At 48.1% G+C, this 25,810-nt stretch overlaps 1 protein-coding gene across 1 annotated transcript in view; it reads right to left on the bottom strand.

The window, feature by feature from the left end:
* LOC130127284 (zinc finger MIZ domain-containing protein 1-like) overlaps positions 1-25,810 on the bottom strand; it is a 98,072-nt gene that overhangs the window by 7,171 nt on the left and 65,091 nt on the right. The window contains exons 5-12 of the mRNA XM_056296876.1: positions 6,520-6,655; positions 5,914-6,028; positions 4,202-4,422; positions 3,764-3,965; positions 990-1,265; positions 675-857; positions 482-559; positions 209-377 (exon numbers count right to left, since the gene is read on the bottom strand). Of these exons, the coding sequence (XP_056152851.1) occupies positions 209-377; positions 482-559; positions 675-857; positions 990-1,265; positions 3,764-3,965; positions 4,202-4,422; positions 5,914-6,028; positions 6,520-6,655 (1,380 nt within the window). The remainder of the gene's footprint in view (positions 1-208; positions 378-481; positions 560-674; positions 858-989; positions 1,266-3,763; positions 3,966-4,201; positions 4,423-5,913; positions 6,029-6,519; positions 6,656-25,810) is intronic.

The following is a 25,810-nucleotide window of genomic DNA, read 5'->3' as shown; positions in this document are numbered from 1 at the left end:
CCTCAAAGGTAATAAGAGCAGTAGTTATTTGAGTGATGTGATAATACTGAACATAAGCTGTGGATGGTAAAAAATGTGGTTGCAAAAGTAAGCATCAATGCTTGATAACTGAACTGTTAACTTTCTTGACAACTATGCAGATATGTTTCCATTGAACTGGTCCACCAAGACTTCAGGACAGTGTACCGAGCAGGTACAGCATACTGACCTGGAGGAGGTGGAAGTGCAGTGATATTTGGTTTGATGTCTGGGGGGAAGGGTGGCTTGACGTCCTGGTTTGGCGACAGGTATGGAGGGATATTACTTCCTGGGGTCATCGGGGGAGTAGGGTTACCCGGCACCGGGGAGTGGGGGTAATTCCCTACCTGTCTGGGAGGCTTCAGTGAGGACAAAAGTTCAAAGACGAATCAATTAATTTCCTGTGTTTATAAATGTCCAGTAAAATACTGTGCTCACACCTGTGTTGGAGAAATGAACTTACTCCATTCATATTGCCTTGGTTGTACTGATATCCACTCCCAGAGAAGTTATTGGTTTGGCCATTGAAAGGTGGTTCTTGCTGTGATTGGAAAACATGTAAATGCTCAATAAGATCTTACATTAAGGGCAACTCTCCACAAAAATACCATATCATACTGCATTATGTTTGAGAGATAGAGCGGACGGTCTCTTACCTTATAGTACTGGCCCATAGCAGCACTGGGTGGGGGGTACTGGCCCTGAATCTGCTGTCCTGGCATCCTTTGGCCGGGATAGTTGGGGGATGGCAGCGGCCTGGAGGCATTAGCTGTGGGGTACTGCCCTTGCTGGTTAGGGAACTGGTTGTTTGGTCCATACTGCTGTCCACCATAATTTGGCTTGGTAAGAGGAAGAGAATTGAATAAAATCACAAAACCGCTAAATGTACAGCAATGCTTTTCCAAAGACATGTATTTCAAAAGAACATGAACATGAGGCTGAGTACAGGTATCAAGTCCAGATCTACTCACCTCCCCTGGGTAGGGTCTTTTCATGCCTTGCATGCCCATGCCCTGAGGCCGAGGTCCTGCATAGCTTTGCTGCGGCATCCTTTGGCCATGAGCCCCGAATGGCCCTATGCCTTGGCCCCTGGGCTGGTTCATTCCCATAGGGGGACCGCTCATGTTGGAAGAGTTCATACCTGCGCCCATGTTCCCAGGGAGGGACGGGGGGCCACGGGGTCCTGGCTGGTTCATGAACTGGCTGTTGTACGCCTGATTTGGTCCCATCTGGAAAGAGGAACTCATCTGGAAGACAAAATTAGTTCATTTATCCGTTTTGGAGCTAACCGTCAGTGTTGCGAGTACGCTATTTATCATCGATCGCAAGCTTTTACAAACTAATGCACACAATGAGCCAGAGCTGGGTGCTAATATTTATTTACCAACTGTTAACCACATTGTCCAATAATGTAATTTGTATTGTATGTCAACATTCATCACTGGTCCACATAGGAGCCAGCTGGCTTTTGTTCTTGGTAAATGTGCTACCTGTCTCCGTTTCACAGTCTAGTTAAGCTCTTCGGTCTCGGTATAACACCCTGACTTTATCAGCTATAAGATGAAATTTAATTCTCTCAGCTCCTCGTTATAAAAGCTACTGCTGGTCTGGAAAATGACTTTTGGTATTTAAGGTTTGGTTTGAGGTTTTGATAAATGCACTTTCACACCCCTCATGCTCTCCGGCCACAACACACAACCAACTACACCCCCCTGCAAACCGCTCTCCCCTCCCCACTGAACCCCCACCCGCACTCAGGATCTGTGTTGAGGACATGTGCCAGCTCTTCCAGAGACAGAAGTCCAGGAAGGGACCGGGCCCGGATGGCGTGTCACCCTCCTCTCTGAAAGTCTGAGCTGACCAGCTGGCCCCCATTTTCACACTGATCTTCAACAGATCACTAGAGCTGTGTGAAGTTCCTCCTGTTTCAAGAGCTCCACTATCATCCCAGTCACCCCAGAAACCCCATATCATAGGATTAAAAGACTACAGGCCTGTTGCCCTAACGTCTGTGGTCATGAAATCCTTCGAGAGACTGGTGTTGAGAGACTGGTGTTGGCCCACCTGAAGGAAATCACAGGCCCCCTGCTCGACCCCTTGCAGTTTGCCTACTGAGCAAACAGGTCAATGGAGGATGCAGTCAACATGGGATTGCACTCCATCTTCCAACAACTCGACTCCCCAGGGACCCACGCAAGGGTACCGTTTGCGGACTTTAGCTCGGCGTTCAACACCATCATCTCAGATATCCTCCACTCCAAACTGACCCAGCTAGCTCACTGTACCAGCCCCCATCTGCCAGTGGATTAAAAACTTCCTGACAGACAGGAGGCAGCTGGTGAGGCTGGGGAAAATCACATCCAGCACCCGCACAATCAGCACTGGCACCGCCCTCCCAGGGATGTGCGCTCTCCTCTCTACTCTTCTCCCTCTACACAAATGACTGCACCTCAGGAGACCCGTCTGTTAAACTCCTGAAGTTCGCGGACGACACAACCATCATTGGCCCTATCCGGGATGGTGTGGTCATAACAACCTGGAGCTGAACACGCTCAAAACTGTGGAGATGACAGTGGACTTCAGGAGGAGCCCCCCCCCAACACTGCCCCCCCCACCATACTCAACAGCACGGTGTCTGCAGTGAAAACCTACAGATTTCTGGGTTCCACAATCTCCCAGGACATAAGGTGGGCATCCAACATAGACACAATCATCAAAAAGGCCCAGCAGAGGATGTACTTTATTTGCCAGCTCAGGAAGTTCAACCTGCCACAGGAACTGCTGATTCAGTTCTACACTGCAATAATCCAGTCTGTCCTCTGCACATCCATCACTGTCTGGTTTGGATCGGCCACCAAACAGAACAGGGCCAGACTACAACGGACAGTTGAGTCTGCAGAGAAAATCATTGGTGCCAACTTGCCCTCCGTTCAGGACTTACAGACCTCCAGAGTCAGGAAATGGGCAGTCAACAGCACTGCAGACCCATCACACCCTGGTCACAACCTGTTCCAACTCCTCCCCCTCTGGTAGGTGCTACAGAGCACTGTACCCCAAAACAACCAGTTATAAAAACAGTTTTCTTTCACGGGCTGTCATTCAAACGAATGCTTAACATTGTCAAATAAATCCAACTATTTTATATATACTGTACTGTATATTGTACGTATACTGATACGCTCTGTCATGTCCATCTACTTCAGGCATGTATGTAAGTAACTGCTAACATCTATTTCAGCATCTGATATATCCTCTGCACCATTGCACTTTACTGTCTCTCATTTCACCTGTATATAGTCAATCATTGTGTATATATATGAAGATTGTTGTGTTATAGTGTTGTTAATCTATGTTAAGTACACTGAGAGAGCCACGAAACCAGAGTCAAATTCCATGTGTGTGCAAACCTACATGGCCAATAAACCAGAATCTAATTCTGATTAAGGCTGGAGGTTAATAAGTATACATCAATATCTATCTACCAATATCTTGATATCCATCAAAACATACAAAGAATGTGATATGAGGAAAATGTGCCTGGAAGAAATAAATAATATATTCCTCATCTATAAAGGTGATACCAACTGAAGTGGATATATCTTAATGGAGCATATGTCTGTGAATGCTCTCATTCATCCAGGTCATGGTTATCCAAAGGAATTGAATCGAGTGCAACTGGACTTGGTATATATATATGGATGGAGCATATCACTCAGCAGTCAAGCCTGATGCTTCCTTTTCTTACCGGTCCATATTGGTTCATGTCCTTGTTCTGCGTTTCCTGCAGGGCAGCAACAGTTGCCGTGGCAGTGGCGGTTGCCGTGGCAGCGGCGGCGGCGACAGCTGCAGCGGCGGCAGCGGCAGCAGGCTGTGTGAAGTCCGAAGGAGGACGAGAATGTGGAGGGATGCCCATGCCACCGGGTCCAGCATTAGGCCCTCCAGGGTAACTTTAATAGAGGAGAGAGGGCAATAAAAAATATGATCTGTTAGTACGAGGGCCGCACTATAACTGCTGCTAAACTGACCCCATGCATTTAAACTCACAAACAGAGCCATAAAATCCTGCATCCCTCTTCTTTTTTTATTTTGTACTATGTGCATGTTTGATGTTGACGATTCAAAGTGTTTCACAGCTCACGAAGCCTTCAAACGAGCTGACCAAATGTGCAGTCTAGGCACTCACTTGCTACCGAAGCCTCCTCCTCCACCGGGGTAATTGGGTCGCCCGTACATGCCCTGCTGCATGTAGCCCTGGTTGGAGTTGCCCTTGTTAGGAAACTGCTGCTGAGGACCGGGGAACTGGGGGGAGTTCATCCCTGGATTGTTGCCAGACATACCCGAGCCCATGGGGTTGCCCCCAGGATTCATGGGATTGTTGTTGTTGGCCATTGGATTCCCCAACACCTAGTGTTGGGCAGAGAAATCACCAAAATCAAACAAAGGTTGCATGCTTTTAGAAACCTCCTGTCAGTTCCACTGAGAAAAAAACATGCTGTGGGTCTGAGACTGTCATCATGACATGCAAAGAAGGCCAAAGATTGACGGTTATCAAACCAAACCTCAGTACTTCCACTTCCTATTGAGCAGCAGCACAGTGTGCCTCAACAGTTATTAGGATTTGTGTGGGTTTATCTCAAGTTTCTTTGTTCAACAATCATAGAGGGGTACAAATATTTGGGAAAAATACAGATTGTGATCATTATGACAAATAATCAATGAGACAGAAGTGGAGTTCTTTCTTTTTTTTTTTGGATCTCCCCTCCCCCTTTTCTCCCCAATTGTATCCGGCCAATTACCCCACTCTTCCGAGCTGACCTGGTCACTGCTCCACCCCCTCTGCCGATCCGGGGAGGGCTGCAGACTACCACATGCCTCCTCCGATACATATGGAGTCGCCAGCCACTTCTTTTCACCTGACAGTGAGGAGTTTCACCATGGGGATGTAGCTTGTGGGAGGATCACGCTATTCCCTCCAGTTCCCCCTCCCCCCGAACAGGCGCCCCGACCGACCAGAGGAGGCGCTAGTGCAGCAATCAAGACACAGACCCTCATCCGGCTTCCCGCCCGCAGACATGGCTAATTGTGTCTGTAGGGATGCCCAATCAAGCCGGAGGTAACATGGGGATTTGAACCGGCGATCCCCATGTCAGTAGGCGATGGAATAGACTGCCACGCCACCCGGACGCCCAGAAGTGGAGTTCATTACAATAAACACATTCTATTTACCATGCAGGACATGGTTTGCTAGGTGGGGATTAACCCAAAGCACTACCTTTAATTAGCTTCAATAACGCAACAACGGAGGGTAAACCTGAACGGCACTGGAGACGTGTTGTTTATACCAGTGGGCTACAGATAGTGTAAAACACCAAGGACACTTGATATCAGTTTGTTTTGTTTGACCCACTATCATCTGTATGGGTACTATGCAGATGAGCAAATGTGGGTAACAGTGTTGACACACTCTGTAGTCTGGTTGGCTTAAAAATGTATGCCGCTTGGAGAACATGAGTGCCTGAGACGGGAAAACATTTGTTTTTGGAGGTGGAGTAGGTCCTGAGTCAAATGAAATGAACGTAAAGCTGAATGGTGCGGGACAGATGTGTGTAGACCAGTAGGCTAAAGATAGTGTAAAGCATGCAGGACACTTCACATCAACTTTGTTTGTTGACACGCTATCGTCGCTAATGCAACTACTATTGCGAGTCACCCCTCAAGCCTCTGTAGTTGGCACAGTTGTGTCTCACCTCCTGATAATACAACACCTATACGTGTAGCGATGAAGGAATTCTGCAAACACATTCCTCCTATAAACCTCAGATACGCCTTTGCGTTGCTGTTGTTGTGACCTGAGCGTATGTATGTACCTCCCTATGTACACGTGTGGACTCTCACCTGACTTTGTGAGGTGTTGGTGACGCCCCAGACAGTAGTCACCACTGACAAGGAGCCCGGGGGCTGGTTGGTGTTCTGCTGCCAGGGAACCGAGTCATACGGAAAGGACCCGTCTCTGAGGAGAAAAGACAGAGGAGGGGGGAAAAATAACCACCATGTTGACGAAGCGAAACCCTGACTCGCTTCGCCGGGCAGCACAGCGCAGTCACATTAAAGTGTGTTTGCTTTCGACGAACGATAGGGAAAGATAAAAGGTTTTAATGTCAAGATGGTGTAAGGTAGGCATGTTCTTCCGTCGGCGGCGTGCTGACATCGCTGCACCGTAATCACGAGCTGCTGATAGCAGGGGCCGTGAGCTACGGCTCGCCCCTATCGATCATGCTGCATTCACTGGCCACTGATCCATGAGGAGCAACAGTCTTCGCAGCGAGAGGAGGGATTTCCCCGTAGGGCCTGATCTGTCTGTTCTCTGGTCTGTCTGTTCAGGCACAAAAACACATGCTCACACTTTCACTCACTCACACACACACACACACACACACACACACACACACACACACACACACACACACACACGTGCGCACACAGACCGATATGTACACTGACCCATGTGAGAGGCCGGGCTTCATGGAACTCATGGGAGGCTGCATGGGCACTTTTCCCGGAGGCTCGTTCTGTCTGTTCTTCTGGTGACGGAGGAGAAGGAGGCGCCCGAGTTCCTCACACCAGGAGGACAGGAGAGCTGGAGAAGAGGAGGAGGAGGAGGAGGAGGAAGAGGAGGAGAAGAAAGAAAAGAGTGTATGATTGATGTGACACTCGTGTAAAAAAAAAATATATAACTGCAACATTAACAGCCCTGCAAAGCAGCCACTCCCCCCCCCACCCCCCGCCCCCAGGGAGACTGAATGTGTTGCGAGAGAAAGGGCAGATGGAACAAAAACAACAACAAAGGAAGAAAAGCCTCTGAGCAAAAGTAGGAAAACAAACTGAAAGGCAATGGCCCGGCTGACAGAAAGATGTATAAAAGCCCTGTATAAAAAAAAAAGAAAAAAAAAGGAGGTCTCCGGTATACTGCAATAGAAAATGCTCAATCTCCACCTAGCCTGTCACTGCTGGCCTTGGCCACTAGGGTTCAGTCTGGGCCTACAGATGGACTCCTGCCCTTCCCATTCTCTCCACCCTACCGCCTTGTTAGGTAACTACCACCGAGTGTGTTTGATCAAATCATATGCTTTTCATCTGCAGTGCATCTTTTACACCGTGCCAACTACAAAAGACCCACTTTTCTTTCTTTCCTTTTGCGCTACCCCACCCTCCGTCTCTCTCTCTCTCTCTCTCTCTCTCTCTCTCTCTCTCTCTCTCTCTCTCTCTCTCTCTCTGTCCCTCTCTCCCTGGCAGCAGAAAAGAAAGGGTATGTGGATTCAATCAAAGAGGAGGGCAGCCACCTCCTCTTGTGTTTCACTACAGCAGCACTCCTGTGCTGAGGAGTTGGGGGTGAATGGGAGTGCTTGGCGATTTCAGTTGTGGCCACGGCTCATGCATGGCCACGGACCGTCCCCTGCAGCCAGTCACAAGGAAAGACCACCAAGCTGTCATTAGAGTGAGAGAGAGAGAGAGACAGAGACAGAGAGAGAAATATTAGGGAGAATAGAGGAATAAGTGGGTAAGGAAGGATGGACGAGAGATAGTGAGTGAATTAGAGAGCGAGTGAGGGAGTGATTGAGAGACACACAGACAGGAGAGAGAGACAGAGAGCAAGAGAGAGAGAGAGCAAGAGAGAGCATAAGAGAGAGAGCATGAGAGCGCGCACGAGAGAGAGCGAGAGAGAGCATGAGAGAGAGAACATAAGAGAGAGCGAGAGAGAGAGCGAGAGAGCATGAGAGAGGGCATAAGAGAGAGAGCGCGAGAGAGAGAGCATGAGAGAGAGAGAATAAGAGAGAGCATGAGAGAGAGCATAGAGAGAGAGAGTGTGCGCACGAGAGAGAGAGAGAGAGAGAGAGAGAAGGGAGAGAGAGAGAGGAGACAGCGGGCTAATGGGGCTGATGGGAGGGTGGAACAAACAAAAGTGTCTGACTCCCGTCATAAACATGGCAGCCTGGAGAATTTGACCACACATGAGTGCTTGCACGCACACTTCATGCCTACTCACTGATGGATAAGCTACACACACACATACACACACACACACACACACACACAAACACGCACACACACACACGCACACACATTCCCTGATAGACATATTACCAAGACGTGCGCTCATGTTCACGGATGCCCACGCAGACACGCACGCTCGCAGTCAAAATAAGTAGGACACGCAGCGTCTGAGTGCGCCAAATTTCCCAGCGTGAGAGTGGAAGTGAAATTTCAGTACGAGCGCCCGCCCGCCCGCATGCACGCACACACACACACACACACACACACACACACACACACACACACACACACACACACACACACACACACACACACACACACACACACACACACACACACACACACACACACACACACACACACACACACACACACACACACACACACCTTCCTTCTCCTCTCCCATCAGCCCATTGGAGGCAGGAGCATCTCACCCCAAAAGGCATCTCTCCTTTCATTTGAACACCGAGCACACCAGCCTCGCTCTGTGTAAAGATGAGGGCTGGAATACAAAAGACGTGTACAGATGGTGCCAGCAGTCCTCCCTGCCTCTCCCTCCCTCCCTCCCTTCCTCCGCCCCCCGCCCTCTTCCTCCTTTAAAAGCAGCACGGGGCCCCGGCACAGAGGCAGCTGGGTTTTTCCTCCTTCTACACCCCCCGCCCCCCCCCCCCCAGTCACCCTGTTCCTGGCAACAAAAAAAAAAGGCAGGTGCCAGGAGACAGACTGCACGGTTCCTCCAGAGGATCGATCGGACTCTTCTGGGGCCGGGCTAAAGCCTGAACTTGGGATGACAGAACGGGGATTTTTTTTGTTTCAGATGTGAAGCAACTTATAAACCCGGGGCCTCATGTATCAATCGTTACTATGGGCAAATTTGTGCATACACACAACCCATGGAATTTTTTAACCCTCAAGTTTGCCTGACAGCAGTTGCAAAGCATGATGGTTATTTGTACTTCCTCCCTCCTAACATCTATTGTCTCCCTCTTGCAACGGGAAATCACCCCGGGCCCACAGAAACATCAGTGTTAGCCCAACAGTGTCTAAATTTAGGGGCTACCCGGGTTCGACGCCGGTCTCTGAGACAAACTTCAGGGCTAAAAAATCCCACGGGTGTGTACACACAAATCTGCCCATAGTAAGGACTGATACACGGGGCCCCTAGGTTCTGCCCCAGTCACTCACAAACCTTTCAGTCACACGTTTAGCTGCACCATCTGGGAAGTTGTTTTTTTTTTTGCACAAATCTGCAAGATGTTAAAGACGATGTTTAATCAATGTTAGAATCCTTATCAGTAAGAAAATGGGCCAAATATAAAATTTCTGTACCGCCTCTTCTCCACTCCTTCGTATTCTGTCGCTTTGTTCTGCCCTTGTGGTTTTATTTGAGATATGACTTCACACTGACGGAGATGCAAACATGCTCAAACAAGTCAATCTGGGCATTAAAAGTTGTGTAGCGTTTCTGATGTGTCATTGCTTTTCTGGGTTGTCGGTTGGCTAAAAACAAGCTAACGTTAGCTCTGTTGAGACTGGTGCAGAAACATCTATTTTACAATGTCAGTTTTTTTGTTTTTGCTTTGTTCCGAGTCATCCCGGTCGCTGTTCCCCCCCCCCCTCTGCTGATCCGGGGAGGGCTGCAGACTACCGCATGCCTCCTCCGGTACACGTGGAGTCGCCAGCCGCTTCTTTTCAACTGACAGTGAGGAGTTTCACCAGGGGGGACGTAGCGCGTGGGAGAATCACGCTATTCCCCCCCAGTTCCCCCTCCCGCCCCGACCGACCGACCGGAGGAGGCGCTGGTGCAGTGACCAGGACACATACCCACATCCAACCCGCAGGCATGGCCAATTGTGTCGTGCAGGGACGTCCGACCAAGCTGGAGGTAACATGGGGATTCGAACTGGCGATCCCCGTTTCGGTAAGTAACGGAATAGACCGCCATGCCACCCGGACCCCCACTCCTTCATGTTCTGTCCCTTGGTGTTGCCCATGTGGTTTTATTCAACATATGATTTCACACTGACGGAGATGCAAACATGCTCAAACAAGTCAGTCTGGCCATTAAAGTTGTGAAGCGTTTGTGGTGTGTCATCGTTTTTCTGGGTTATCGGTTGGCGAAAAACACAATTGTGACAAGCTGGTGCGAAAAGTTCTATTTTACAATGTCCGCGTTAAGCGTCCAATCAGGATATGATGCAAGCAATGTGTGCAGGCAATGCTAGGCCTACTTCCAGATGCAAAGCTAAGGTAAAGTTCCCGTCTCGTTGTGGTCACAACGAAGTCAACACAACCAGCGGTGCTTTGCGGCCACGACGCCGTGTCCCACTTCCTCTTAAGGTGCTCCTCCACGAAAACATTAACACTTGGCACAGGAAGCACACAACCAGATGGGAAGGTTAGACTTAATCACGGCAAACCGGATCCAAGTGCAGCTAATAGGTTTACAGGCGTGTCCGTCTCCTGTATATGTTTCGAAGACACCGCGCCATTTTAAAACAGTCCCCTCCCGTTCCCCTGGACCCCTTCTGATGGCGAGGGTTTTGAGTTCCAGCCCCTGGCCACCGGCCAGCACCTCACAGCTCAATTAGGTCCCGTTATTCTCTTGCAACAAGGGGGAACTTGCACTTTTCCTACGTTGATAAACACGTCTCCACAATTTAAACCCCCCAACCCCCCATCCCGAACTGTGCCACCCTGAGACTGCCTGGCTTGGACTTGGAGGGATCGTATCCTCATTCTGCACCGAGGCTGACATCAACAGCCGCAGGACTGTCTCAGGCAGGGTGCGAGAAATTTAAAAAAAAAACAAAGAAAAACTCTATTATGCAAAGAGGCGAGCGGAGGAGAGAAGTGACGATGCATATCTAGGAGAATGATTATATACAGAGCGAGAGAGAAGGAGAAAGAGAAAGAGAGAGAGAGAGAAAATCTCTCGCCCCACCACTTAGAGGAGAATTATGCTACCCCACCATTAGGTAGAGGGCTTATCACCCCACAAAATTACCACCTCCACTGAGCCCCAACCTGTTTTCGAGGGGAGGTGCTGTGTCATCGAGTCCAAGGATAAACTTCAGGTGTTATATGACAGGGCGAGACCAGCCTGCCCCTTCCAATTCTCTTCCTCATCGTCCTCCTCCCTTCTTCGCCCCAGCGTCTCTCAGGACCGCGCCAGTGTCGAACACAAGAGTATTACTGTTTCTCCTCTCCTCTCTCCCTCAATAGACATCTGTTTTCCTCCGGCGTCCCAGGCAAGAAGTGGTAAAACCGGAGGTGATCGCCTCAGGTGCTTTTTCGTCTACCCCATCCACTTCGCGGAAAACTGTGATGGAGTGAACGCGTTTACACCGTTTTGATGGCATCGCTCTGCCATGTTTACATTGGCTCGCTATACTTTTGTCTCCCGGGCAGGGACGGGCCCCGCTCCTCTCCCCGTTTCTCCACCTCTCTCTGTCTCGTTGCTATTAGAAAAGAAGGGGGGTAGCCGATCCTGTTTGCCTTGTAGATGATCCCAGGGGCCCCGGCTGTGTCTGAGCCATATTGATATTCTGGTGCTCAGCTGCACAGCCTGATTGTGAGCCACAGCGGAGGGCTAGTAAACGCCGGCACAAGATGGGTGGCTCAGTAGCCGGCGCTGCTGCTTCCAGCTTCGCTCTCCGTCAAGACGCCCCCGGGGAGCCATGACAAATGACATGGCCTGCATCCCTGACAGTTGCTCAATGCTCTCTCCCAATGATTACACTACCACCCCCGCTGCCACCGCCGCCACCCGCCACCGCCCCAGCCACCATGGCGCACATGTGAATGCGTGCAACCGAATTCGAGACAGTGCGCCAATTTTGAATTGTCTTCACCTCTATAACATAAAAGACGCCTCCGAAACAATAAAACAATACAAAATAGAAAACAAAACATTAGGTTCTGGAGGTAAAAAAAAAAAACCCCAAACACATGGGATAAGATGAGCCCGGGAAAGGAGGTTCCCGCTCCCTCTGCCTCAAAAACCTCCCCCTCTGTTTCTGGAGGGGCGTGTGTATGTGTGTGTGTGTGTGTGTGTGTGTGTGTGTGTGTGTGTTGTCACAGGTAAAGCAGATGCCAGGGGCTCTTGTGAAATCCCTACCCCACCCCCCCCACCCCCTTGCTCCCTCCCACTCTCCTCTCCATCTAATAGACACTTGCTCCTTCATCAAGCCAGGGCCCCAGATCCCCACCTGGCATTGTCCCAAATGGCTCAGGCCAAAAAAAAGCTCACCAACCCACCCAAATGTACACATCGAGCCCTTGCATCCCACACACACTCAGCCCTGCATGTGCAAACACACACACACACACACACACACACACACACACACACACACACACACACACACACACACACACACACACACACACACATCTGCAGTACTTAATCACCCATTGTCATACCGAGGTGTAACAGTAAAGGCCAACGGGGGTTTGTGCAGTAAACATGACGGGATCACAATCCCCAATTGTTGTTTTGGGGTTTTTTTAAGACAGCCGGAGAGGCTGAGAGGAAACAAAGGATGAGCAAACTAACAAGACGAGGCCCTAGTGGGCTGCACCATCTCGTTTCTAAAGCAGCTCTGTTGACATTCACTTGTGGGCTGAGGCCCTCTTCCCTCCGTCCCTGACCAGACTGGAGTGAATGGACCCAGGCCTCCTGCAGGCCAAAGTCAATTAAAATAAGAGAGTGGCTAGGGAGCACTTGTATCCCTGGTTACTGACTGCACCTAAGGGGCCACGTAAAACATTCGTGTCTGGCTTCGGCCAAAGAATTTCTCCCAATTTGGGCTCACAGGCTTTCTGGAACTTTAACATGTTGAGATTCACCTCATAAAATAAGGAAAACTATATGAAAAACTGGTTGCTATGACATTGCTTCAATAGTTATATAGGCCCCGCGCCAGACTATCCTCAGCGCGCTACAGGCCCGAGCGGGGCCTGGGGTCGTAAATCATCTCCCCCACACTGCCTCACAGCTCTCTGACAGTCACCACGGAGCCATGGACGTCTGCCTGGCAGCCATCAAACCTCCCTTTGTCTTTGCCCAGATGCCACAAATTATTCATCAATGCCAATTTGATAATGCAATGGAAAGCACTCTGCAGACCTCAGCCTAGTGTGCGTTGTGTGTGTGCGTGTGTGTGTGTGTGTGTATCCATCAGACATTCTTTTTCACTGGCAGTGAGTGGGCATAACAGGTTACAGACCTGTCAAGCCGTGACAGGCCGGGCATGTTCAGCTGCGCTAGTTGTTCATCCATGGGGGGATAATTAGGTCAAAGCTCCTGTGTGGCAGGGACTAAACTCACAGGTGTGGCGCCTTGAGCAAACGGCACATGTTCTACATCCCTGGTCGCCTTCTCAACACTTCACGGAGAGAAAATAGTGCCTCAGCATGGAAGCAATTGTGATTTGGGCGTTGTAAAAAAAAAAAAAAAAGAAAAAAAAGACCCGAGTCAGTAAACCCACTTCATTAACTTTGCACCGTACACAGACTTTTCCTCAAAGCGGAGCGAGCCGTTCCACATTCCACGGCACGTTTTGCCGCGACCGATCCATAAACTCAACAAGCTGATGTTGTAAACAAACAGGATGCGTGAAGTAGATACCCGCCGTGTACCTTTTCAAACGCGGCATGATGTTTCGCCCCGACCTCCTCAGTGCACAAGGAATGCTTTAGCACTTCAATTATATGTTGCTCGGGGGCGGGGGGGCGCCCCCGGTGGCTCACCTGGTAGGGCGTGTACCACGTAAGGCTGAGTCCTTACCGTAGCGGCCCGGGTTCGAATCCGGCCCGGGCCCTTTGCTGCCTGTCATTCCCTCTCTCTCTCTCTCTCTCTCTCTCTCTCTCTCTCTCTCTCTCTCTCTCTCTCTCTCTCTCTCTCTCTCTCTCTCTCTCTCCCCTGCCTTGCCTTTCCTGTCTCTCTTTCTACTATCACTGTCAAATAAAAAGGCGGAAAATGGCAAAAAAAAAAAAAAGTAAAAAATTACATGTTGCTCAAGCTTTAAATGAAACAAATCCTGAGCCTGGTGAAAAAATAATGTCACACACACAAAAAAATAAATATTTGTCGATGGCAGAGCTAATCTCCATAGGAAAAGCAGCTATGCATTGTTGATTTAAAGCCTTTGCTCGGTTCTACAACGTTATCTCTATCTAGGACAGATAACGGCCTCCTCTCTGCTTCTCCTCTTTGTCTGCCACTTCTTTTCTTCCACCCTTTCCTCTCTCTCTCTCTCTCTCTCTCGCTGGGAAGCCAGCAATGCTGGAGCCTTGTCAATGAGTACTTAGGCCCGTTGCCTCATGGGGAGCCAGACTTGCTGGCTAGGTTTTATGGCCCATTTCAGAGCTGCCCCAGCTTAACTACAGCCTCCTGCTGGCCACATGGCCACAGTGTCGTGCCATGTCCATCCGGCGGGGGGGGGGGGGGGGCGCTTGGACCCGTGCCAATAAGGTTTTACCGAGGCCAGAAGCATATGTGGCCATGCGGAGGCAAGCAGCAGTCAAGGAGGGGAAAAAAGCAAATGCCATGGATTTAGTGGATCTGGGTTGTCGTTTTGACATCCTGTGTTTCTTTGACGCAACATCAACAGCGGTTTTTTTTTGAGCTAATGAGAAGTCAATAATTAGTAGCTTGTGAATATCTAGCAAATTAGCTGACATCTAAGGTGCATCGAGAAACGGCCTGTAAGTAGCAATGAGACAAAGCTACAGGAAACCTAGACGAGAACCAACTCTTTGATAGATAAAATATATTTTCAAACATAGTCTACGTTCAGATTTTTCTGCCAAGGATTAACTCCTTCAGAGAAAATACATTTTTTTGCACTCACTCAATGCAAAGTGGAACATGAAATATACCACAAACTCAAGCTGATTTAATGCCGATTTAAACACGGTGGCAGTCATTTCTCGGTCACGGTTAAGGGTAACCAACCTTTGCTGCTTAAGTAGGCCAGTGTTTAAAAGGATAATCTCTCTTGGTGTATGCGACACAATCTCTCCCTTAGAATAAAAAAAAAAAAAAAAAAAAAAAAAGGCACGCCGTTCTGTATGCCTAGAAGACACCAAGGTGGAAATCTATAGCATTTTCACCCCCTACTGAGACTTAATTCCTTATGCATTAAATCCCAAACTCCCCCAACCAAAATTCAATCTTCTGTCTGTTAATGCACGTCTTCCCGGCGTCAGTAAGCTGATTGGGGACAAAACTCCCTCCAAACCTACATCTTTACGTCTTAATTCAAAAGAAACAATCTGGCAGTGTGACGACTCTGTCCAAATGTTTAAGAGCGGGATGGGGGAACCGTTCAAGTGTGGGGCGGGGGCGGGGAATCTTTTTTGGATTGATTTCAGGGTCATCAATACAAGACTTAAGGGAAAAAAGTCAGGATTTTTAGGAATATCTTTATATATGTTGTAGGGATGACACTCCATTAGTAACCATAATACCGAGGAGGAGAAATGCTGAAATTGTGCAGAAAAGGGTCTGCCACTGACCACGTTGGCAGATTTAAATGTGTACGCGGAAACTATGAAAACTTCCTGGTTTGCTGTTACTTTCAGTATGCTACATCGAAATGGGATACGTAGCATAAGAAAATGTGAGTAACAGTGATACATACGGCTGTTGTAGTATCCGCCATTGACGACACTGGCGGGCACTTTTCGGCAGCGTTTCAGAGACACACAGAAGCCTGCTCAGTATTATGGCTGCTAATAGTGTTCTCCGTACAATAGAGATATTTTGGAAAGTCATGTTTGTTTCCCTTTAAGCAACAATTTCTATGTGTGCCGTTATATTATGCACCAAAGCAGCAAGCTCATACGCATACTGAATTCAGATTGCCAACTCCATCATTTGACCGGACAGTTATTCCTCAGATTCAGCCAAATGATACTTGAGGCTTACTCTACTGGTGCAAAGTGTGTATTTAACCAAGAGCGCTCATGTAACCAGATTATCAGACAGGCAAACCTGCAAAAAAGCTGCTTACAGGAGCCAGACTGTTTCCCCAAGCAACAGGCTGCTATTAACAAAGGCAAAGCCTTAAGCCACCGTCTACACAATGATACTAATTTTGCATGGAGCAGATGCGCCCTGGCTAGTGCCCACCTCAGGGGGTGCCGGGCACGGCCGGTAGTGCCACGGTGGCACATGCTGGCGGCTGATTCACCTGTGACCTTTTCACAGTGGGCGTGGGGTCGAAGCCCTTCTATAAAGGCGCAGTGAAAACACACACTGAAAGAGCCCGGGTGGGATCTTGGCACCCCTCTAGGCTCATTAGCATCATCCATATGTGCAAGCAACCCGGGATTTGAATAACACCCGCTTTCCTGATACCCACTCAGCCAAAATGGAAACAACAAAAGTAATTCCTTCTCTATTCCGTTTACTGTGTTTATTTTTTTTTCTTTTTCGAACGGAGCAACACACCTATTTACTCCTACGTTAAAGTGTAAGCATAAGAGATAAAAGTAGCACAGAATTAGCATTAGCATTAAATGTATGAAAATTAATTACCAGCCGCTTATAGGGCCAGCTAGATGAGCGGTATTATGTTTTCTTGCACACTTTCAAAATAACTATAAAATCTACTATACACGGTGCTATATAATCAAATTTGAAGAGGCACCTGGTAAGACAATATCTTTCTATAGACCTATATATATGGTAATAGCGCCAGTGAGTGTTCAAGAGCTACATCCAGTTTTAGTTTGTGCATGCCATTTTTGGCCTCGGACTCAGAAATTAAGGGGCATCTTAACAGGCTAGAAGGAGAATCCTGTAACAAACATGTACAGGTCAACAAAGAGGGACAGCAAGTATACAAGGACCTTTAAATGGCTTCAGAACACAAGTGGGTACCATGATGAAAGCAAAATGATAAAACACTATGTCAGAACAACCATGCTTCATAACAATTCAACAGATGACAGAGCAGCAGCCGACAAGAGGCCATGACGCTCCTCCAAATGGCCAACCAAAAAAAAAAAAAAACAAAAAAAAACAAAACAAAAAAAAAGCACATCTGATGCACAATCATTCCATGTACGCTGCATCAACACATGGTGGGTTTATATGTCCTGTGTGTTGACACAAAAAAAAAAAACTTAAGGACTACAATGACGATGGTTGAATCCAGCCAATGTTTATGATTTTTTTTTTTTCGGTGCACAACTTCAACACACAACCAGTACCTGAGTCAGTCTGACATCTCCTGCAGGTGTAGGTTTCTGTGGGGTTCAAATTTAACATTTTACTATGATTGGTAATGCAAAAACATTTCTGAGGTATTCAGTGACAAAGCTATGCCGTGCCCATAATGCAATGCAAACTGATCACGGGTCATTTATTTCAACCTGAATGAATCTGTCTGCTCTGACACCCGGCCTAGGAAGTGACTGGAGACTGGACGAGTGCGCTCGATATCAGTCGTATCTGCCAACGACGCCCAACACCTAACAAAGACAGCCTGTTGAGCGCTGGGAAAATGTAACTGGGGATAGAGGTGATCGTAAAAGAGGGATCAGACTCACGGACACGCAAAAGACTGCAGATGTTTTCTTAATATGCTTGTTTACCATCATCCGATATCAAATCCCGGGGCTCTACGCTAACTTTTTTTCCCCAAGAGCACACAAAGAAACTTAGGAGCACAGTGAAAAATGTTCAAGTAACAGAGTTCATCAACAAACAACTGATTACACAAATATTTTTACTGTGCGTGCGTACATGTGTGTGTGTGTGTGCACTCCTTCTCCTTGTGTGCAAACCAGTGGAGGGCTATGAAAGTGGAAGACACTGCTATCTAGACACTAGCTAGGCATGGGGCCTAAAAATATTGAAAACAACATTGACACAGCTCTTTAAAACCCTGAAATGTTGAAACACAGCTTTTTAAATAAAATATTGCGAGAGCTTTTTAAAACATTTGGAAGTTTTTTTAAAACACTGAAACAACTTTTTGAAACATTGAAACAGTTTTGAAAATATTGACACTGCATTCTAACAGACATATTGGTTCTGCAATACAGGGGTTTTTCTCCCCCCACGCCACGTGTGTGTCTGTATGCATGCACTAAGGGACACACATCTGTGCATTAGCACACACCGCCAGACTCCTTTCTCCTCGTCTCTTTCTCGCTAAAAATAAAAATGAACGGGCTTCATTTTTAACAATGTTTTCGTGACACTTTTTAACCTGACCCTGACTGACTGAGTGACTGACTGAGTGGTGAAGCCGCACCCCTGGGCGGCCTTGTGTCGCCACTTCCTGTAAACGTCGTTTCCAAAATAAAAGCCCCTCTAGCGTTTCATACACGCTCCAGCCATACACGTACTGGGTTTTGTCTTGTTTTTGGCGTTGTTTGCCTTCCTCTGACTGCACAACGGCTGCGTCATCGCAGAAAACTCTACTGTGATTGGTGCGCTGCAGCTTGTGGAATTTGGGAGGACTTGAACAATCGGAGGCTGGGGAGGGAGGGGGAGACTGCGAGAGGTTGTAACCTTTACTGTGCTTGTAAATTATTTTTTCCGGTTCGCACGTATCTATTTTTAGGGGCAAATGCGAGGGAAATACTTGCACTGCAGACCCCTGAATCCCTGATAACTATCTTGGCCTAATTTCTCTTGTTTCTTCTTAAGTGCCTCTCTCGACCAGCCCCCCCAGCCCCCCCAGTAGATGACTTTACTTTCTGCCATGAATGAAATGGTTTCCACAGCTCCCGCCTCCGTCAGTTGTCAAGAGGGGACAAATATGCTGGATTCATTTACAGTGATGAATGATGAATCACGACTGATTAATGGTCCACCGACAGACCTTATTTGACGGTCTATCTAGTTTATGGGTGACTCTCTAATAACCACCATACTGAAATATGAACTCGGGCCGCTGCTTTACTGTCTCCGTCCTACAAGGGGAGGCGATGGTGTCGGGCAAAGGAGAAAATCTGGATATAGTTAAAAATAAAATTGTCATTTCATTACAATTTTCTAGATCTGGTCACCGAGATCACATCACTTGCGCATCCACACTCGACCTCGAGACGCATGGTATGCGTTTTCCATGACCGTACCCAGTAAAGCACCCGTTAGTGTTACTGTTCCTTACTCTTCCACCCCATCACTTAGTGGGGACTGCAGCTGGGTTTTGTCGACTTTGTATATGATTGCGATAACAGCATGAGCCCGATCGTGTCAGCACCTGGCAAAGGGTTGGCGAAGTGACTTAACAACTTGCTAAGATCAAGAATAAGGGTTTGGGGCATCCGGATGGCGTGGCGGTCTATTCCACTGCCTACCAACATGGGGACTGGCGGTTCGAATCCCCGTTACCTCCGGCTTGGTCGGGCGTCCATACAGACACAATTGGCTGTGTCTGCTGGTGGGAAGCCGGATGTGGGTGTGTGTCCTGGTCACTGCACTAGCGCCTCCTCTGGTCGGTCGGGGTGCCTGTTCGGGGGGGGGGGACTGGGGGGAATAGCGTGATCCTCCCATGTGCTACATCCTCCTGGCGAAACTCCTTACTGTCAGGTGAAAAGAAGCAGCTGGTGATTCCACATGTATCAGAGGAGGCATGTGGTAGCCTGCAGCCCTCCCCGGATCAGCAGAGGGGGTGGAGCAGCAACCGGGGCAGCTCGGAAGAGTGGAGTAATTGGCCGGACACAATTGAGAAGAAAAAGGGGGGGGGGTAAAAATAAAAGACTAAGGGTTTCTCTAGTGCTAGGATTTGGAAACTATTACCATCAAAATAATCATGGGTAATCTAACACGATATTTATGCATAAACTTATCTGCTTACATGTGCAAAAATCACCACATTTAAGAATCCAACTGAGGTTTGTCAAACTGAACTGCTAGGTACCTGAAGCGCAATATCAAACCAGAACTAGTTTTCAAAGAACGCCCCTGTCAAGTCTTCTGGACCACATTTTGGGAGAGTTTAGGTGACACATTCTGGCTGCCGTCAATTTAGACAACAAAACCGTTAGCACAATACGATGACATCCGTATTTCATCCCAATAAAATTCCATCAGAAAGGATAACCAAAAATATTGAACCATCGCCCAGCCCCAAGCTTGATTAACAACGACTTTGTGGCACGGCGCAGCTCGGGTATTTGGATGACTTGTACCGAATATTGCAGAACTCTCTCATTTTAGAGACCCAACGTGAGACATAAAATCCAAGAATAATTCCTCGCCGCAAAAATTGTCATGTTAGGTGTTTCAATTAGATGGTTCAACACTGTGTCATAACAGCTGGACCCCTTTATCGGGTGTTCAAATAATGTGTCGGAAGATGTGGGTACCCGTTTCCCCTAAAAACAAAAAGTTAGGATCCTGGAAAATTGACTCGGTTCTTCTGGACACAGCGTTCAGTGGGAGAAGTGTTTCATCTAAGGGACCTCTTCAGTCTCTTCTGACTGCAGGTACCCTCTATGACATTGACGAGGTCACCTAGATGAGTGCTGAAATGTTTCTCCCACTAAACGTTGTGTCCAGAAGAACTGATTCAACTTCCTAGGATTTCCTCACCTGGACCATTGAGCATGCATCAACACAAAAAGTTGAAATATTAATTCAGGTTAACCTCTAAAAAGAAGCGCCGCTTTTTACTGTTTCGCAGATAGTGAACGCAACACAGCTAAAACACTTAACTGCCCTGCGCGTGGAACGTCATTAAGCCGTCAGCAGCAAGACATACGGGTGGTGGGTGGTGTGTGGGGCGACGACCCTTTAGTCGGAGAACCTGAGATCCAGTCCTCGCGTCCGTTCTGCTCAGGCGTCTCTGAACAGAACTCAAGATTCCCACCGACTTTCGCAGAGGGAGACTTTCACACAGCTAAACCTGTGTTTCGCCATCTCTGCGAGGCGGGCAAAGTGGAGAGAGAGTTTCCCTACGAGGGGCGATTACGCGTCACCCCCCCGACACTATCATAAATGCCAATTCACTGTTTCTAGATGTGAGACTACAAAGGTCCTATGTGGGGAAAATGCTGCGCCGGGCTTGTGGAATGAAGCTGGCTGGTTAAGCCGCACGGTCTCCGAGGGAGTGGGTGTGCCGAACTGCCAAGAGTCTCAGAGAAAATGCCGCCTCAAGTAGGTCAGCGTGACTCCAAGAGATAATCAAGGCCGTTTTGACCCCTTCTGTGTGAGCAGTAAGTGGGTCAAATGCAGCAGTCAGCTGTTGCAACTCTGTCATGTGGAGTGCTGTGAGGCACTAGTCATACTGTCAAACTCCATTCCGTTAGTTTAAGGCATGGCAGGGTGCCCGCCCCCAACCCACCAACGAGGGTTGAAAAAAAAAAAAAAACCTACCACCCCCTCCCCGGGGGTAAAATCATGCAAAGTTACTCTCAGCATGCACATCCACCTTCCCTGTTGTCAGCGAATGCACCTCTCTGCAAACGCAGCCCTCTTCCAAGTGTTGTCTCCTCCTTTTGACAGCTCGCAGCTTCACAGCTCTGTCCTATTCACGGGAGCAGAGTCCCCCCCACCCCTTGTCTGAAACGCCACCCGCATTTCAAGCAGACTTACTCAAGCAATGTCCCTCCCTGCCTGCCTGCCTGCCTGCCTGCCTGCCTTTCTGTCTTTCTGTCTGTCTGTCTGTCTGTTTCATTTCTTACTCCTCGCTGCACAAGAAAAAAAAGGGACTCATGTGTCTAGAAACACTTCTGAGCACGAATCTGCGATGGCAGAACAAAGGCGATACAGGGCAGCCTTAATCTCTGCACTATTGAAGCCAGCAGCTATTTTAAAAGCTTTCTCTCCGTGTGTCCCTGTATCCCTCCCACCCTTTCTCTCTTCTAACATTTTTCCTCCTGCGAACCCCCCCCCGCCAACCCCCCCCACCCCTCCGTGTCTCAGGGCAGCAGCCTCTCTCTCTCTCTGCGTTTTTCTTCTTCTTCTTCTTCTTCTCTCTCTCTCTCTCTCTCTCTCTCTCCCTGCGTGTCCAGCGACTGACTGCACAATACACATCAATTATTCATGGCTGCGCTCTCCGTTTCACAGGCAAAACCAATCACAGATGGAGTCATTGCTAATGGGCTCCTGCTGTACTTGCCACCGGCTCCTTTGCACTCAGGCAACAAATACCCCTGAGACAATGAGAGGGAAAACAAAAAAAAATAAAAAGAAAGGTGTGTGAGGAGGGTGAGGGGGGGGGGGAGAGGGGAGAGACTTCATTCAACACTAACAGCCAAGAGGAGAGGACACACATTTGGGGATCAGAGGGAGAGCAGAAATAAAGGTACATCTCATCACAAATAATTCAACAGAATATATATAAAAAAAAGGGGGGGGCACCGGCTTCTGCAGGACCGGCTTCTGCAGCACTAACGAGTTAAAAACATAAGGGGGGTTGGGATGGAGATGGGAGGGGAGTGAGAGAGGAGAGAGAGGGAGAGAGAGAGAGAGAGAGAGAGAGAGAGAGAGAGAGAGAGAGAGAGAGAGAGAGAGAGAGAGAGAGAGAGAGAGAGAGAGAGAGAGAGAGAGAGAGAGAGAGAGAGCCAAATGCTTATCTCCTCACCTCGGATGTATGCAGCTGTTATTGATGTATCTTCTTTTTCTGTCTAGTGATCCATTGCTTGCTCTCCCAATACACACATCACACAGAAGCAGCCACAGCCACTTCGCCAGAAGGGAGAGGGAAGCAGGGAGGGAGGGAAGGGAGGGGGGGGGGCAGGCAGGCAGGCAGGCAGCTCACATTTCAAACTTGCAAGGGGGGTGGTGCCTAATGTGCTAGACAGCCTGTATGTTGGCCCGGGTCCAGAGCGACGAGTAAAAGAAGCCTCAATCAATTCATTTGAAGCAGCGTTTGTTACGCGGGGGAAAGGAGCTACAAGTCCTCTGGAAATGGCGAGCGACAGAAATGCTCTCAGTAGGCGACAATAGGTCTTGATTTTTTAACACACGCGCGCACACATGCACACACAACACCTCGCCTTTTTGCATATTGTCGACTTAATCCATCAAACTAGCCATTGTAATTAAGGGCCATGGAGGACAAGGAGGAGCAGGCTGGGCACGGTGGCTTCCTGATGCGCAGAGGGGCTGGAATCAGGACTGTCTGAGGAGGAGGAGGAGGAGGGGCCAATTAGAGCACATTTTGTGTTTCGGCAGACATGAGCCGGGGAGAGATTTAGATAAACCGTTGCACAGCGACAAAACACGCAAACGATAGATGAACCACCTGAGGCAGACAATACCGCTCCGACGCCGTCCACAAAATAAGAGGATTCTCAGGCTCCGGCGGGTCGATACAGCTATCAAACGTGCGCAGCTCATGAGCGGCTAAAATACCATAACGGGCGTTTAATTTAAAACATAAGCCCCCAACATAACATTGATTGGAATATGCACACGTGTAATTTCAGTGCAGGCGATGCTGCAAACCGCGGAGCCGCCGGTCCGAGTTACAAAAAAGCACCGTTTCAGTTCCCGCCGCCATAGAGGCGAGCCTGCAGAGCCTCTCAGACAAACAAAAGGAAATCAACAGGAAAGAGGGACAAACAGCCCTTATCTCGGGGCTCCCTTGTATTTGCTCCCCTGGCATTTACCACCTACCCTAATGCACAGCAGGTGAGTTACGGCTCTACACCCCATTGTAAATTACCACATCTATCATGGTTGACTTCCAACACTTAACTTGCCTATGCAGTGTAAAACACGGAGACTGTCTAAACCGGAGACACGGCAGATTTATTGTGTCTTACGGACACGCCGCCCTAAAACAGGCTGTGCGCACTTCTCCGAGGGTATAGGGAAAACATTTGCCATATTAGCTGCCAAATGTAAGTTCGAGTCTTGTTAAAAACTCACCCGCACACATTGACGTAATTACAAAACTAAGCCGTGTCCAAATTGTACGAAGTCCAAGATTACTCAGGTGGAAGACATTCATTTTCTTGTTGATAAAAACGCCGATAATAATGACTCGCTGTTGTCGAAGAAAGGCAACTCGCTCCAAAATCCGAGTCGAATGTGAAGCAATGCTCGGGACAATAAGTCCGTGTGAATTTTTCATGCAAATTGTGCGTGGGATTTGAAACAGATTAACGAAAACCTCAAGTTTTGAGACGTAATAACCTCTTTTTCTAGCTTGCTGGAGGTAGAGAAAAAAAATATTTCACTTCACTGACTTTATGCAAACACCCTTTTCCAAATAAATTACATTCAAAAGTGACTTTCGAGGTGAAATGTTGGTCAAAAGTCTGCAGAGTGGCTGCTAACCATGAACCTTCATTTGCACCCGCGTCATAATGTACATCCGCCATTAGTTGGTGCATCACAATATTGCAGTGTGCATATCCTTGTTTTCGCCACTGGGTGTTATAAAATATTACCAACTTAAGCTCATAAAAAGAATAACAAGAAAGGATAACATCTTTCCAAATACTAATGAGTCCTTCAAAGCCCCAGGTTTTCTAGATAGATGCTTTCTGATGCACTTTTACTCCCAGAAAGCCAGGCGCGGATCTACGGGGTGGCAGCTGCCACCTCTGGGACACAGTCTTGCCACCCCTGTTGCCACCCCATTTATAAATCAGATAATATGTTTTTAAAGTATATTTTATGTACATGCATGGTGAAGGTCAATGAGACCCGCGCAAAACTCATCTCAAACAGCAGAGAACAAAATACATTCGATGAAATCCGAGTTTTGAATAATAATACGTTTAGAATAATGTCCATTGCCCCCCTCCTTGAACCTCATGCCACCCCTTTGCCACCCCAGGAAAAAATCTCTAGATCCGCCACTGCAGAAAGCCCAATTTTCTTTAACACAGCTGATGTAAATGCACCTAATACACATTACTGTACTAAATGAAAATCCACATTTTTACTTAGAACTCCTTCGACAATGAAACTAGCTCGTGACACGAGGACTCGCTTGATTTCTCAGAAATAGTCTTCGGGTTCAGCTGCGGCAGAGGGGTCAACTGTGGTCGGGGCCACCAACAAGGTTTTTTGGATATTCATGTTATTTTTCTATTTAGGAGAAGCCACAGCAAAACTATATGTTCAAGCGAGGCTCGGTGGGGAACGGCAGAAAAACAAGACGCGTTTCGGCGAGGAAAGCTTGGGGCAAGGAAATTACAGCCCTGCAGGCCTGTGTGTGTCCGCCTGACCCCTGTATTGTGTGTGTAATCCAAAACCTCGCCACAGCTCAGTTTCAACAAGTTGGACCGTTATGTCTTCAGCACTATTGCACCCAAACACATGGTGAAATCTTCAACCACGCTGTAGGGATACCTACGGCATTTTGATTACCCTACGTGAATATGAATCATTACATTCTGGCATATTACCAGACAATTAAATAATATCCACTGGAGGACACAATTATTATTCTATTGATGATTTACGATATGAGAAACGTTGATCAGGGTAATTTATAAGATCCTTTGGGGGAATAGCTGCTTATGTCTGCCGTGCTGTTATAAGGACTGGCGTCAGTAACACATGCATCATTCTGTCCCAGTCCGGCTGCTGCAGTGCATGCTTGGATTGGTTGCAAACCAAGAAAAGCCTGCATCTGAAATCAGGCCTGCAAAAACCTGCCCTTGTCAAAACAACCCAACACGATGAAAGAAGTGTAAAACGGTGTCGTCTGCCACCCCGGCGAGACCGATTTTTCCTGCGCACATTTATGATAGCGCGCGCAATATTTAGCTGGACAACCCCCCCCCCCCCCAAAAAAAACAATCT

The sequence above is a fragment of the Lampris incognitus genome, chromosome 17 (assembly GCF_029633865.1).
Source record: "Lampris incognitus isolate fLamInc1 chromosome 17, fLamInc1.hap2, whole genome shotgun sequence".
Classification (NCBI taxonomy): domain Eukaryota; kingdom Metazoa; phylum Chordata; class Actinopteri; order Lampriformes; family Lampridae; genus Lampris; species Lampris incognitus.
This window is presented reverse-complemented; position numbering and strand designations above follow the sequence as displayed.